Source organism: Melanostigma gelatinosum, assembly GCF_949748355.1.
Source record: "Melanostigma gelatinosum genome assembly, chromosome: 20".
NCBI classification, from domain to species: domain Eukaryota; kingdom Metazoa; phylum Chordata; class Actinopteri; order Perciformes; family Zoarcidae; genus Melanostigma; species Melanostigma gelatinosum.
The window spans coordinates 8,134,991-8,148,330 of record NC_136653.1 but is presented as its reverse complement, the minus strand read 5'-3'; the positions used below and the strand labels follow the sequence as shown (position 1 = coordinate 8,148,330).

The 13,340-nt window shown below is 43.2% G+C and overlaps 1 protein-coding gene across 1 annotated transcript; it reads right to left on the bottom strand.

The window, feature by feature from the left end:
- Positions 1–781: 781 nt before the first annotated feature.
- On the bottom strand, positions 782–11,671 carry cul2 (cullin 2). The gene is made up of 21 exons (XM_079292536.1): positions 11,588–11,671; positions 10,383–10,521; positions 9,886–9,988; positions 9,706–9,800; positions 6,387–6,492; positions 5,869–5,951; positions 5,647–5,743; positions 5,314–5,424; positions 4,328–4,490; positions 4,099–4,223; positions 3,792–3,899; positions 3,539–3,598; positions 3,303–3,431; positions 3,083–3,169; positions 2,849–3,001; positions 2,640–2,717; positions 2,493–2,559; positions 2,111–2,313; positions 1,859–1,960; positions 1,630–1,746; positions 782–1,535 (listed from the first exon to the last, which is right to left on the bottom strand). Exons 2-21 carry the CDS (start codon positions 10,499–10,501, stop codon positions 1,404–1,406), a joined length of 2,238 nt encoding a protein of 745 aa, XP_079148662.1. The 5' UTR covers positions 10,502–10,521; positions 11,588–11,671; the 3' UTR covers positions 782–1,403.
- Positions 11,672–13,340: the final 1,669 nt, after the last annotated feature.

The following is a 13,340-nucleotide window of genomic DNA, read 5'->3' as shown; positions in this document are numbered from 1 at the left end:
AGTAACTCACTTTTTTACGATTAACATTCCTATATTTAAGATTGAGAACTGAGTGATTTGAGTCAATGTTAAGAGATGAATGCTTTTCACACGATTGTTTTTTATGTCTGAATTCGATTTTTTTCTGCTTCAGTTACAGGTAGTAGTGCATGCTGGCTGGCAGTAACATGAATATAACTGAGCCATTGTTAAAACTTATTAATAACGTCAAAATGCCTGCTGTGAAAAAGTGAAAAGATTTAAATGAGTTGCTGGAGACCCCTGAGCCAACTGCTGCACTGCTGATGTCATGATGAAATGACTCGAGTCTCACAGCAAACTGCATAATCAAAGCCATTGTTGTTGTTGTTGGTAGCTTCACTGTGCTCCTTTGTTCCTGTTCTCAGTTTTCACCCAAACAAATCGAAGCCTCAGTGTTTTCAAATGATGAATCCCTGCAGCTGCTTCACGGTAGAGGCCTGGTCAGTATACTGGTGTTATTGCACCCAGCTGTCACTAATAATACTGTCACATTGGTCGTCTAAATTCGACCAATTTAGACAACAGATCAGCTTGATTAAAGCGTTAACATGTTAAAATCAGAAAAGCACCTGTTGCGTAGTGATACAACTATCGGAGTACACGTTCCCCGACAAACACCAGAGAGGACTGACATATGGATACACTCGACAAATGTTTACATAAAACCTTTCAGTGTTTTTATTTATTTATTTGACAAGCAGCAGGATCATGTTTGTCACCTCATGTTGTTTTTTCTTTACATTTGAAAGTAGATACAATAGTCAGTATACCAGTTTTATTACAATATTCTTCCCTAACTTCAGTACATTTAACAAAGAAAAGAAAAATAAACACACAACAACTGCAAACGTGAGAAAAGAAAGCATGTTTTTTTTGTTGTTTTAAAAAAAAAATGTGTACCATTGACACCATTGGTGGCTACACATTGGCCACCAATGGTGTCATTGGTGTCACAACTCACTCTTTCCCCAGGTTTTTTCCTTTTTTTACTTAATTTTTCCGGTCGATGTTTATCGGCTCTTCCCTCTGGAACAGCGAGAGGCAATTTCTATTTGTCATTTTTGACGCACGGGGTGCGTGGCACTGGTGATGTTGTAAACAGCTTAAAAATCAGACGGTGGGTGGGGCCCGGGGAGGAGGGTCTCACGGGAGGTGGCGTTAGCTGGCTGTCGTGACGTTGACACGATGACCTTTTTCTTGTTCGTTTTTTTTCAAAAGATGGCGGCACCAGTCCTGCCTTTTGGGTCACCGCACGTAGAATCACAGCAGACAGCGACAGTCCAAAACCGAAATGGATGAATGAGTCTGTTTTGTTATTGAGTTTAAACCTGCGTCTGCCGGTCAGTCACACAGGCTGAGTGTTTCTGCGGAGGGGGCTCCCCCTACGCCACGTAGCTGTACTCGTCTGCCGAGGTCTGGCTTCGCTCGATGTACTGCTTGTCGATGAGCACCTCGATGCACTTCTTGATCATGCTGATACTTGGGTTGAACCTGGCTTTGGACTGATTGATGACCTGCAGAAAAACAAACAGCGGGTAAACAGTTAATCTACTGTTAGAAATGGGGAAATCTCAGCAAAGGCTTTGAACACAGAGGACTTCCACCCACCTCCTGGATGAGGCCGTTGTGTCGGAGCACCTTGCGGGCCTTCATGATTCTCACTATAGCAGCTTGTAAATACATTTTGCGGTCCTCGTCCACGGCGCTCCTCGTCTGCTCCATCTCCTAATGGTCAGACAGATACGTTGACGAGGTGGATTATGGGTATCGACATAGCTGCTTAACAACAGGGCAACAGCGCAGCTCGAGGCGGTATTCGGATGAGCGTTTGTCTAACCTGTGGTGTGTCTTTCTGCATCGACGTGGTGATCTTGAACTTTGTCCTTTTACTGGTGAAAGTCATATTTAACGAAAACGTGGACTCGGTTTCGATCTCCTCCTGTGAGCAGAGGACTCAAATTAACATCAATGCTTTCCACAAGGACAAAGACTTGACAAGGCAATCTGGTGCAAATAAACAGAAACTTCCCAATCAACACCCGTCACCACAGACGATTCAATTGCACTTGTTGCACATGAGCGCATCGACCTTTTGCGAGTCGTGGTTGAGCATCTTGACGTCCAGCAGGGACCTGATGGTCTTCTGTAGCTCCTTCTCGTTCATCTGGGTGCCGTCCTGCAGCTCCTTGTAGGTCACCGTCAGGCTGTTGTTGAAGGCCAGCAGCACAGCCATCTGGTAGGTGGTCACCATGGCGACGTAGGGCTTGGACAGGTAGTTCATCTTCACCTCACCTGTTAAGAGACGAGCAGACACGGACGAGTACAATCAAACCAGCTACGTTACTATTCAGCCCGCTTTTTGCGAACATAATCATCATTGATTACGTTTCATTTTTTCCTCCCTTCCATGACTGGACCAGCCTGGGTGTGCTACTGTTGCTTTAAATCGTGTGTGTGTGTGTCTCTGTTACCTGTACAGAGATAGTGCAGCCAGGTCAACTTCCTCCCACTGAAGTGCTGATTATAGAACAACTCAAACTGTAAAACACAAGACAGGACGTGATTTAGCACTGTGCTCCTTTAACTCAGGATACACCGATACCTGTGATGAAACTCACCATCTGCACACTCTTCTCGAGCTCTTGAGGGATGGCGAATGTGGAGGAGGGGACGTGCGTGAGGGGCCAGGCTCCAGCCTGCAACCAACATGGCATCAACCACAACATTACACATTTGTACTGAAAAAACGACGCGGGAGCAGAAGCTGAAGACGCCCGGTGGATATAGCGATGCTCCTAGATTGGAATGCGTGAGGAGTCCTCGTCACCTGTAATACGTAGATCTGGAAGCTGATGCCCAGGTCCACCACCGTCTCCTGCGTCTTGATGAAATTGTTGAACTTGTTGTTGAGGTCGGCGCTCACGCTCATGTCTGTGTACATTCTGTGCAGTTTGCTTGTGAACTCGTAGCCACAAGCTTGCTGTAAAAAAATTAAAATAAAATCAGGAGAACGTTGGATATGTTGCAAACCGTAGTTACTAAGGCTCAGCTTTGCATTTACCTTTAGTTTGTTGATCATGGCTTCTTCTGAGTCCATTGACAATGATAAACCGTGTATTAACCGCTTCGCTAGCATTCTGGCATAAAACTGTGGGAAAGAAAAGCCAGAACTTGAAAAACAGAATGACTCTTTGAAGACAATACGGACCCAACTAATGGACTAAACCACCCTCCTAGTCATGGTTTTAATAATACTGCAGCATCAGAGGAACTCTGGTCACCTTTTGAAAAATGTCCTTGTCGTCTATGTACTTGAACACCGTGATGAAGCTCGTCAGCTTGTCCTCCACCTCGTTCTCCGTCATTCCCTTTGCAGACTTTTTCAGCAGATTGTCACAGTATTTCGCCAGCTGCACAGACACACCAGGAGGGACACGACCTGGTCAGGGCACTGTGTGTAACACTGTGTGTGGGTGTGTGTGTGTGTGTGTGTTTGTATGCGAGCGTGTGTACTTACAAGTTCAGGGGCTTTACAGATGGACTTGGGCTCCCTGAAGTTCACCACGGACGTCAAAGCCTGAGAGAGAGCAAGAGACATCAAATAAACACATTCAGTCCAACTGAGAAAAACACATCACCACGTGTACATAGTTATACTTTAACACATTTAGAACTGTAGTTATATGCAGTTACAGAAAGTACACAAGGAAAACACAACCTCACGTTTTCAATCGAGTAACTGTTGTGAGTACCGTATGCTGTTCAGTTACCTTATCGAGTGCACTCATGAAGTGCTGATCTCCGTTTAGAACTGTGTTTATGAGCTGAACAAATTTACTGTGAACCTCCAGCACCGACTCCACAAACAGGGTTGGCATCTAGGGGAAGCCGGAAGAGCGAGACAAAAGGTTGCATTCAAATGCCTTGCAGCTAAAACTAACAGACAAAATCATTATTTTAAAAGAGATTAAGCGGTCAAATCAAGCCGCCTTTGAGCTCCAGCGGTACAACTTGCAGCAGCTTGAAAATCCACGATTCTGTACGTCCAACAGACACACACACTGCTGGAGTACTAACGTTTTCCTGAGAGAGGTTACTGGTGCCTCGGATGCCCTCGTTGTGGATGTGGACCTGCAGCTCCTGGATCATGTGGGGCAGCCCGTTGGACACGGACCGCAACAGGGTGTACATGTTGGCCATGTCTGGACAAAAACAACACAAAACTCAATGTGTGTACATAGAACCATTTGTTTCACACAAAAACAGATGACGCATCAGGACACAGAGGGGCCCGCGCTGCACTGACCCTCTCTCTTCTCCTGCCGAATAATGCTCTGGCACTCCCCGTGCAGGAACTGCAGATGATCCGCCACCATCCTCTGCTGGCATTCATGGATGACTTTGGCATAGGAGCTGGGGTGCAGGTACTTCCGACATCTCATCTCTTCGTCTTTCAACCGCCCTAACACCTGGAGGAAGAGAGAGGGACATGATATGAATAGGTTCAGATTCAACACAACGCACGCGCACACACACACACACACACACATGTAAAAGTCATGAAGGCAACAAGAGAATAAGCTGCCTCCTCACAGTTAAAACTGGGTCAGATAAGCAGCTGAGACTGACGCTGTCCAGACAGTTAGTGACTGTACTACAGCGTCTGTTGCTGCTCTTTCGCAGTCATATCACACAATGCCCTAATGCCTGGATAACAGTTTAATAATGATCCTGTTAGAACGCTGGGGGGGGGGGGATCTATCAGAGACAGCTGATTATTACTCGAATGAATGAAAGAGAGAGAGAGATAGACAGAGAGAGACACAGAGCGAGACAGAGACACAGACAGACAGAAAGAGAGAGACAGAGACAGACAGAGAGAGAGCGAGAGAGACAGACAGACAGAGAGACAGAGAGAGAGAGAGAGATAGACAGAGCGAGACACAGAGACACAGAGACAGAAAGAGAGAGACAGAGACAGACAGACAGACAGAGAGAGAGAGAGAGAGACATGGAAGCTGAAGTCGCCCAGGGGTCTGTGATCTCAGCCTTAGCGAGCTAATACTCAGATTAAAACTATTATGTCACTGGACTGACATGATCTGCCAGTTCATATACACACACACAAACTGGCCCTGGGTGAATGTACTCATCTGATGGATGCTGATGTACACACACACGTGTACGTACACACACACACACACACACACACACACACGCACACACGCACACACACACACACACACACACACACACACTGATGTGCAGGCTTTATCCGTCCATCTCTCCTACCTTCTCCATATACTGTGAGCAGTTGGACTCTTGCAGGAGATTGGAGGCTTCCTGCTTGTAATACTCTCCCGTTCTTGTCAGAAATGGCCCTTCGAAGATTTCCTGATAAAACTGCAACACAGGAAGAGGGCGTGGCCCGCGTAGGATTTAGTATCAACGGACATACACAGGCCTATATGAACGGCTGCTGTACAACACACAGATGGTAATTAAAGACATTAAGCAGCCAACAAAAAACAACAAAATTGTCTTTGAATTGGCTGCATAAATAACCCGATATAAAACCACAATGCAAACAATTGTAATCCTCTGGGGGACTATTTGTTGCCTCACCTTTAGTGGAAACTTCTTCTTGTACTGTTCAACATGAACAAAGGAGTTGATGACCCCGTGGATTACCTTCTGGTTAGGGTTCTCCCCACAACGATCACTGGAAGACACGAGGAATCCAGACATGAACAGTGTGAAAGTGTCTCTCTTATCTCTACCCCTGCAGAGAGCCAGACATATTCATCTTGGTCACCAATTGTGGCTCAAATTGTGTGAAAAACATACTTTTTGATTTCATTCAGCAACATCCGGATCAGGACAGCCTGAAGGGGCTCGATCATGAGCTTCCTCCACATATCGAGCGCCAGCTGCAAAGACGAATGAAAAGGCAGCATGTAACAGCGGTGTAAACAGATCTGTGGCCAGGGTGCAACTCAATCAATCTGTGCACGTGCTCTCCTTCCTTTCATGTCGGGCTGTGCGATACGGACAAAGTCTATCACCACGTGTGTCATTTTCATACCTCAACTACCATATATACACATATATATATATATATATATATATATATATCACGATGTAGCACGGTTTCTGGTCATTCAATTAATACAAAATATAGAAGAAATCGTCTGTTAGAAATAACCACATGGTTTTGTATACTATTGTGTGAACTTGACAAATACTGAATGAATACATCTGGATAAATCTGAGTTAGAATGTGCTTGTTGTTATCAGTTATTGTGTTTCCAGCCCTACTCATATTAAACAACCCTAATTGGAGCACAAGTGTCCATATCCAATACCTCTCCGATCTCCATGAGCGGCTCGTTCATGTCCACTCCCCCGTAGCCGTACTGCAGGTCTGCTTCTGTTAGCTTGTTCTTCTTGATGAACTGAGTGTTGAGGTACCTGAGCAGAGTGGGGTAGGAGGTCAAGATGTTAGGGTATCAACTGCATCCAGAGGAGTTTGAGGAGGTGTCGTTACATATCTCGTGTGTGGGCCTCTAGTTACAAGTTGAGTTCATGGAGGGCTGCGTGAGACTGACATTCTTTGGTGACTCACTCGCTCTGTGCCTGCCGAGTGTCAGGTGAGCCAATGAAAGCAAAAAAACGAACTCTCCAGGATTGCTGGACAGTGAATAAGCCAGAGGCACACATAAAGGCATTTGTATTTACGAATATCAAAGAGAAAATACCTGATTTTATAATATGTTAAACACGAGCATGAGACACGGTATATCAAGAAGTCTTTTCTGCCGTTTGTTTACAAATGGCAGCTACTTATGGGAGCTCTGTTCTCGACACCACGACACATTATGGATGTAGTATTCCTTACAGACAACTTCCTGGTTTCCAGTGACACACAATGCTTTCCCAATAGTCACATGGAAACTGTGGAACTGCGCCGATGGAACACATCCATGTGTTTCGATCCAACATTGGTTTCATTGACTGGTCAAACGCAGGTTATTCATATCTGTATTCAAATCAGATTATATTTACGGAAGAATCCCGTCTTAATCTTGCATGAATCATATGTCAGACATGTTCACCGTGGATCAAATGAAAGAGCTCTGATAATCCACACAAAAACACACAGCGCATCGGCGTGAGGACCGATGTCACTTGTTCATCCGGCACGCACTCTGATGTTGAAATGCATCAGACTGAACTTGTGTCTCAACACATCTCTGCTGGTGTCTCAACATTTCTCAAAAGGAAGCGAGGAGTGACTTCGCAGGATATCTACCACATACAGACTGACACACGTATTGTGATGGCTTTCACCACAGCTGGTCTATGCAGGCTGAGTTAGTCCACCTTAAAATGATGTGCAGCTCCCATCAGCGTAGGTTTGGTATTAACGTCGGTGGGGCCCAGAACATTATGAGCGTAAAGACACTTCAATTCTTCAATTTATAGTGGAAATGTATTTATTCATGTAAAGGAAAACACAAAATGATGAGCCAGGTAACGATTCCAAATGTAAAAATATAATGGAATATAATACAGTAAGGCTCTCAGACATTCTGTGTTGCTTTCAAATATTTATTCTCCTGTAGATCAACTTGATCAACTGGACAGGAATTACTCTTCCCTCCTCTTTTTTGTCATTAACCTTATTACATGTGCATGTGGCATCTATTCACGTTCATTCATTTGAATTCATTTAAAGACTATGGACTTTAACAGCTCATATGTGAGTATGAAGTCATAGTATTGTGAGAAAAAAAACAAAACTGATAATAATACTATAACTTATTATCAGGAATAAATCTCCCCATTGTGTGGCTCATTGACCACACACTAGTTTACTTCACCACCTCTGATAAAGTAAAGGCTGGATCCACTTCATCATGAACATCATATCAAATCCCTCCATTGAAAGCAGTTTCACATCATTCGGGCTTTTTCGGGAACAATTCGAGATTTGTTATCCCAAGGACGACTAGGTCCTATTCTGGACCCGAGAGTGTTGAACTACTACCTACCTACCTACTCAACATTACAAGTTCAAAACGCTCAGATCGTGATCAGACCGAGGGATTGGTTTACAACCACAGATCTCGCAGACGCTTGCGTGGCGATACACTCGGCCCACAGGCAGTTTCTGAGATTTCGAGGCATAGCCTTCGAGTAACTTTCTTTCCAGAGCTGGAAATATGCGCCGTTTCCAACCTATTGCGTTTTTTTAAAGGACAGTCCACCGCTAAACCCAGAGCTCCCTCAGGAGATTTGGCGTTGGAGCTTGAGGCTCCTCGCGGCCCATTGATTCTGTTATCTCTTCATCCCTCTTGTACCCACTTCGCTTCAAATGGCTCCAAGGTTACATTGTGCCCGAATGCGGCGTATCGGCCTTGAACTATCCCTGCGGCTTTTGAGCTCATACGGCTTTTTCCCCCTGTGTCCTGTGTGTGTGCGCTTCACGCTCACATAGACAACACTCGCAGTGTGCGCTTGTGTGCCCAGTTGTTTGTCTGTTTTGCTAATCCGGACAAATGCAAAGCCCCGTCTAAATAGCGGCTTTCTCGCTGGATTGTCGAGGCTATCCCGCTGGCCAACAACAGCAAGGGTCTTCCACTGCCTCAAGGTGTGAGGGTGCATTTGAACAGGGGCAAGGCATCATGGGTTTTGTTCAAAGGGGGTTTCTGGGACTGTTTGGTCATCGCTGCACATGAGTGTCTGGATGTGACAGTCCCTTCAGTGGCTCATTCTGTCCTTCACTGGGTCTGTGATGCACTAGTGTGCTGGAGGTTTGACTCGGGTTTGGTGGCTGCTCTACAGGGCGTGAATATATGACCATAAAGGGAACAAAACGTTCTGTCTATAACTTCTGCTCCCCAATAGAGAGTAACCTAACATCTCGCTGCACCCTATGCCTCCATCAGCAGTACGGCAATCACATTCAACCCGACGTCCCTCAAGCCATCGATCTTTGACGAGCATTAAACACCAGCATCAAGTGTCCAAGGACTGCAAATACAACTGCTCGTGTTGGGTATCACGTGATTCAGTTGGCACTTCAGTCCAACCTCCACAACAGGGTGATTTGTGTTTGACAAGATGCGAACATAAACATGTATATTCACAGACATCAGATGAAGATAATAGGCGAGCCTCTTCTATATTAAGAACTCAACACAGCTATGTCACCACTAAAGCCAAGAGCCGCCCTCTCTCTCTCACTCTCACTGACATAATAAATTACAAAAGGCATATGTATGACAGTCTGGTAACTTATAAATAGATCTGAAAGCTCTCCAAGGGAGTATTGAGTTTTAATGGATCAGGAAACGCCACCGCGCTTTCAAGGTAATTTTACAAGTGTACAAAAACTTGATGTGAGCTTGTGATAGAACGAGACCGTCCTGCATCTCAGGAACTTGACACACGGAGCCAACTTGGAAGAGCCAAGAAGGACAAAGACAGACACCAGCTTTGGCTCACGACTTCTGCTAGAAGTTGGAGTCCAACACACCACAATAACAACAGCCAACAGCAGCTTCACTATGGACACGTCCTTCATTTGTACTTGAAAAATATGCCAAAATAAACAACATAACGAAGTAGCCAACCATTCCAACACCATTGTGAATTCAAGCAAGGTTAAGGCAATGCTACCTGTACAAGCAGTCCATGTAGTCAGCTCCTTTGCTGTACTCATCCCAGTATCTGTGGTACATCACTAAAACCTTCTCCTCCGAATCCAAGACTTTCTGAAAATACACACACACAAGCGTTACATGCGTTATGGAAAGAAGACATCATGCAGAAATAAAAATGCTTTTCGCGAGTGCTTACCTTGTACAACTGCCGAACATGATTCTCAAGAAACACCTTGGTCTCTGTGTATAATCTCTCACCCAAAGGCTCTGGGTATGCAACGCACAAGGCATAAATGTCGCTGGTGTGGGAATTTAGGATAGAAATGAGCACAAATGTGGTTCCATGATGTTTAGATGTTAATATACAGTTAATAGAGATGTAGTATGCAATACTAGATACGGCTTATGCTGCGATTCTCTGCAAATAAATGAATAGTTTAATGCTTGCTGTCTGCCCGGCTCATTTCACAACTGACACTGAACATATCAATAACAACTCTTTGAAAAACTGATCTGCCTTTCTTAATTAGCCATATTTGGTGTTTAAAATCAAATACATAAAAAATATATACAAGCTGGCACCTGCTTCACTGCACTAAGCAGCTGGATGACTTTCTGTCCATGAACCCTGTTCTAAAAAAAATCTTGTGTTGTAGTTTAAATTTCAATATGGAGCAAGTTGGCATAGGATACGAGAACCGATCGTTCCAGGTGGCTCTCTCCACATAGTCGAGCATCACAACAGCCTTGATTGTCGTCAGTAGCTTGTTCCATGTCTCGTCAAAGTCCACCACCCGCGGCTTTAAGGACATTGTACCGTTTCTCTTTCAGTCTGATAGAAAAACAGAAAAGCAGGAATACAGAAGTGAGTAAAGGAATTAAAAAAATATAGGAACTCTTCAATTCAGTTCCTAAATAATTATGTTGATATTATTAGTGAACCAGGCGTAAGCAGTAGCATAAAAAAAAAGAAATACACATGCATCCTTAGCAAGGTGACACAATACACCAATAAACATAATTATGGAAAACATCTTCATGGTATTTTTATGAAGCTCTTGGCACTGTAAATAGTAGTAACAATATTAAGCAAAAATGTGTTTGTTTGTTTAAATAACAAAACCAAAAAAAAGTCTTAATCAAGAGTAACTACATTAAATAGATGTAAGGATAAAGAGCAAAGTGAACATGTACATCAACAGACTTAAGTCTCTGATAAAACAGCTGCTCACATTACTACAGTAGCAACAGATGAGATAAACATTGGACTCAAGTTCATGGAGGCAATGCTAACGTTCATCAACAGTGAACACATTGAGACAACCATCAGATGTCAATTAATGTAACGTTAGCTGTGCAACTTACCAAGAGACTGTTACATATAAAAAATATATAGACTTCTATGTCTGTGTCAGAAGAATCACAGATCACCTGCAAGTAGGAGAAACTAGGCCCTGTGTTGTTTCTCGTCATTCATACCAGTTGATTTCACGTCAGTGAAACCACTGCAACATCCTCATGCAGTTTTCTGCTATCCAATTCACATATGCCAGTATCCGTCTTTCAAAACGAAGTGTCAACGTTACTAAATACACAGCCTTCTTACAGTCATGATAAAGGCAGCCAAGTTAAGGTTACTAGCTAGCGGAATGCCAATCCCAAAATAGGATGGCTAGCTAGCTTCTAGCTAGCATGCTACTTCTTCCTGTTCAGGTCCCAGCAGTTTTGAGGCTGTTAGTCAGCTAGCAGGAAGCTAACGATAGCTCAGCTATCGCTAGCAAATGGTCATCTTCTTTGCAATGTCCCCACATTTATACTGACAGCTCGGCAAAACATGGTGCTGTTGTTAAACAAAACAGGTTGTTGAGGTCAATCGTGGACTTTTGAATAGTACGTACCTCTGTTCGGTATTTATTTGTTGTAAAACTCAAGTTTCTCCGCTGTCACAGGCTTGATTTCTCTCACTTACAGGTCTTTCCTACCTCTGGGACTATACCATTGTATTAGATGGGGGTGTGTTATGAACAAGTGTAAATTGGTCGTCACGCTGTGCCGCTCTTCAACATGGTAAATTGTCTTTGTAGAATTTTCGATTTTAAAGACTGTATTATGTATATCCATGCATAATGTTAAGAAAACGCGGAGTGCACACGGATCCAAGCCATAATAACACCCCTATATGCATGGTATGCTGATGGTATCGCCTAAAACTACGGAAACCTTTGAGGAGATTTTATAGGTTATAACGTTAATGTAATCTGTACTGTATTGTATATATCTGTTCTGAATGATGAGAGAGGATAAACATGTTTCTCTCATCGTAAATTATAATTACTCTTCGTTTCTATCTCACCACGGGTATTCACTAAGTAGCGATTTATGTTTTTTGTTTCCTGTGATATTTTTAGTTTTACATAAATCCCCCACCATAAATTGACACAAACATGACAGTTATGCGAGATAAATGTCACCAAAGAAATGAAAGTCGTTTGCAAATAATGGTCTGTGAGGCAAATTACATTTTGAAACCATAAAGGAGCTTAAAATAGCAGGATGCATATGATTGTATCATATTACTTAACGTTACTTAGCAACAGGAATAGAAGAAAATCAACCAATCAGAATAGACGAAAATTTGGAAGTATCGGCTAACTTAGATGCTAGGTTAGCTAAAATCTCCGTTTTAGATAGATTGACCGAAATCATCAAAGTTCAAAGTTCAAAGTTCAAAGTTCACTTTATTGTCAAAGTTTCCACATGTGTTATGCATACAGAAAATTCGAAATGCCGTTTCTTGCAGTCCCACAGTGTAATATAGACATGACATATAACATATAATAGAATAAAATAGAATAAAATAGGAACTCATCACACTCATCAATTGATGTGTGTTTATATTTATTATCTAACTGCAATATGTAAATAGATCGGTTGGCAAATTATTGGTAGCTGTAAATTTTGTCAAACTTTGACTCAACCTTCAAATTAACCAGAGCGAAAACCATCGTTAGCAGCAAAAAAAACAGCAGAGGGAGACATCCAATGCCCATTTTTCTCAAACAGGAAAGTGACACTGTCTCTGTTACCATGCTAACCAAAAATGAATATTTGGACATTATACAAGTTTGTTTAACCGAGAAATTGCTTCTGATGGCTGATTGCAAGCTAGCCACCCCCATTCCTCCTTAATTGTCTTGCTGTACCTAACATTGCCTTGTTTGTGTACACATGAAAACCCTAACTGTAACCCTCTCTGATCCCCAAGGTGGCAGAGTGATCAGCAGTGCCAGTCAGAATGAACCAAGTGAAAACCGAGCCTGGATCACCTGTTTACCAGGAGACCGGCCACAGCCAGAGTAAGCATGTCTGAAAACCCATTTCCCACCACAGTTCTTCCTATTACTTCCTCCACGCACTGTTGTCACACCATTACTATAGCTGCAACATCGTCCACCCTTTTAACAGTTCTACTACTACTATAGGTAGACAAATTGATATTTAAACGTTGTAGAAAGTGACTTTTGTTTGAAATAAAATAGCTTAAAACAAGCTTACAGATACAGAGCCACCACCCGACTCCTGCCTTAAAAAGTTGTTATGGCTAACGTGTCATTAAACCGTTGTCAACGTTCACATCCAGCAGACACAGAG

Coding starts and splice junctions, on each gene's coding strand:
- cul2 (XM_079292536.1), bottom strand. CDS start 10,501: ATGTCCTTAAAGCCGCGGGTGGTGGACTTTGACGAGACATGGAACAAG. Junction 3,599..3,791: donor TCATGAGTGCACTCGATAAG/GTAACTGAACAG, acceptor GCTCTCTCTCAG/GCTTTGACGTCCGTGGTGAA. Junction 2,560..2,639: donor TCGAGAAGAGTGTGCAGATG/GTGAGTTTCATC, acceptor TGTGTTTTACAG/TTTGAGTTGTTCTATAATCA.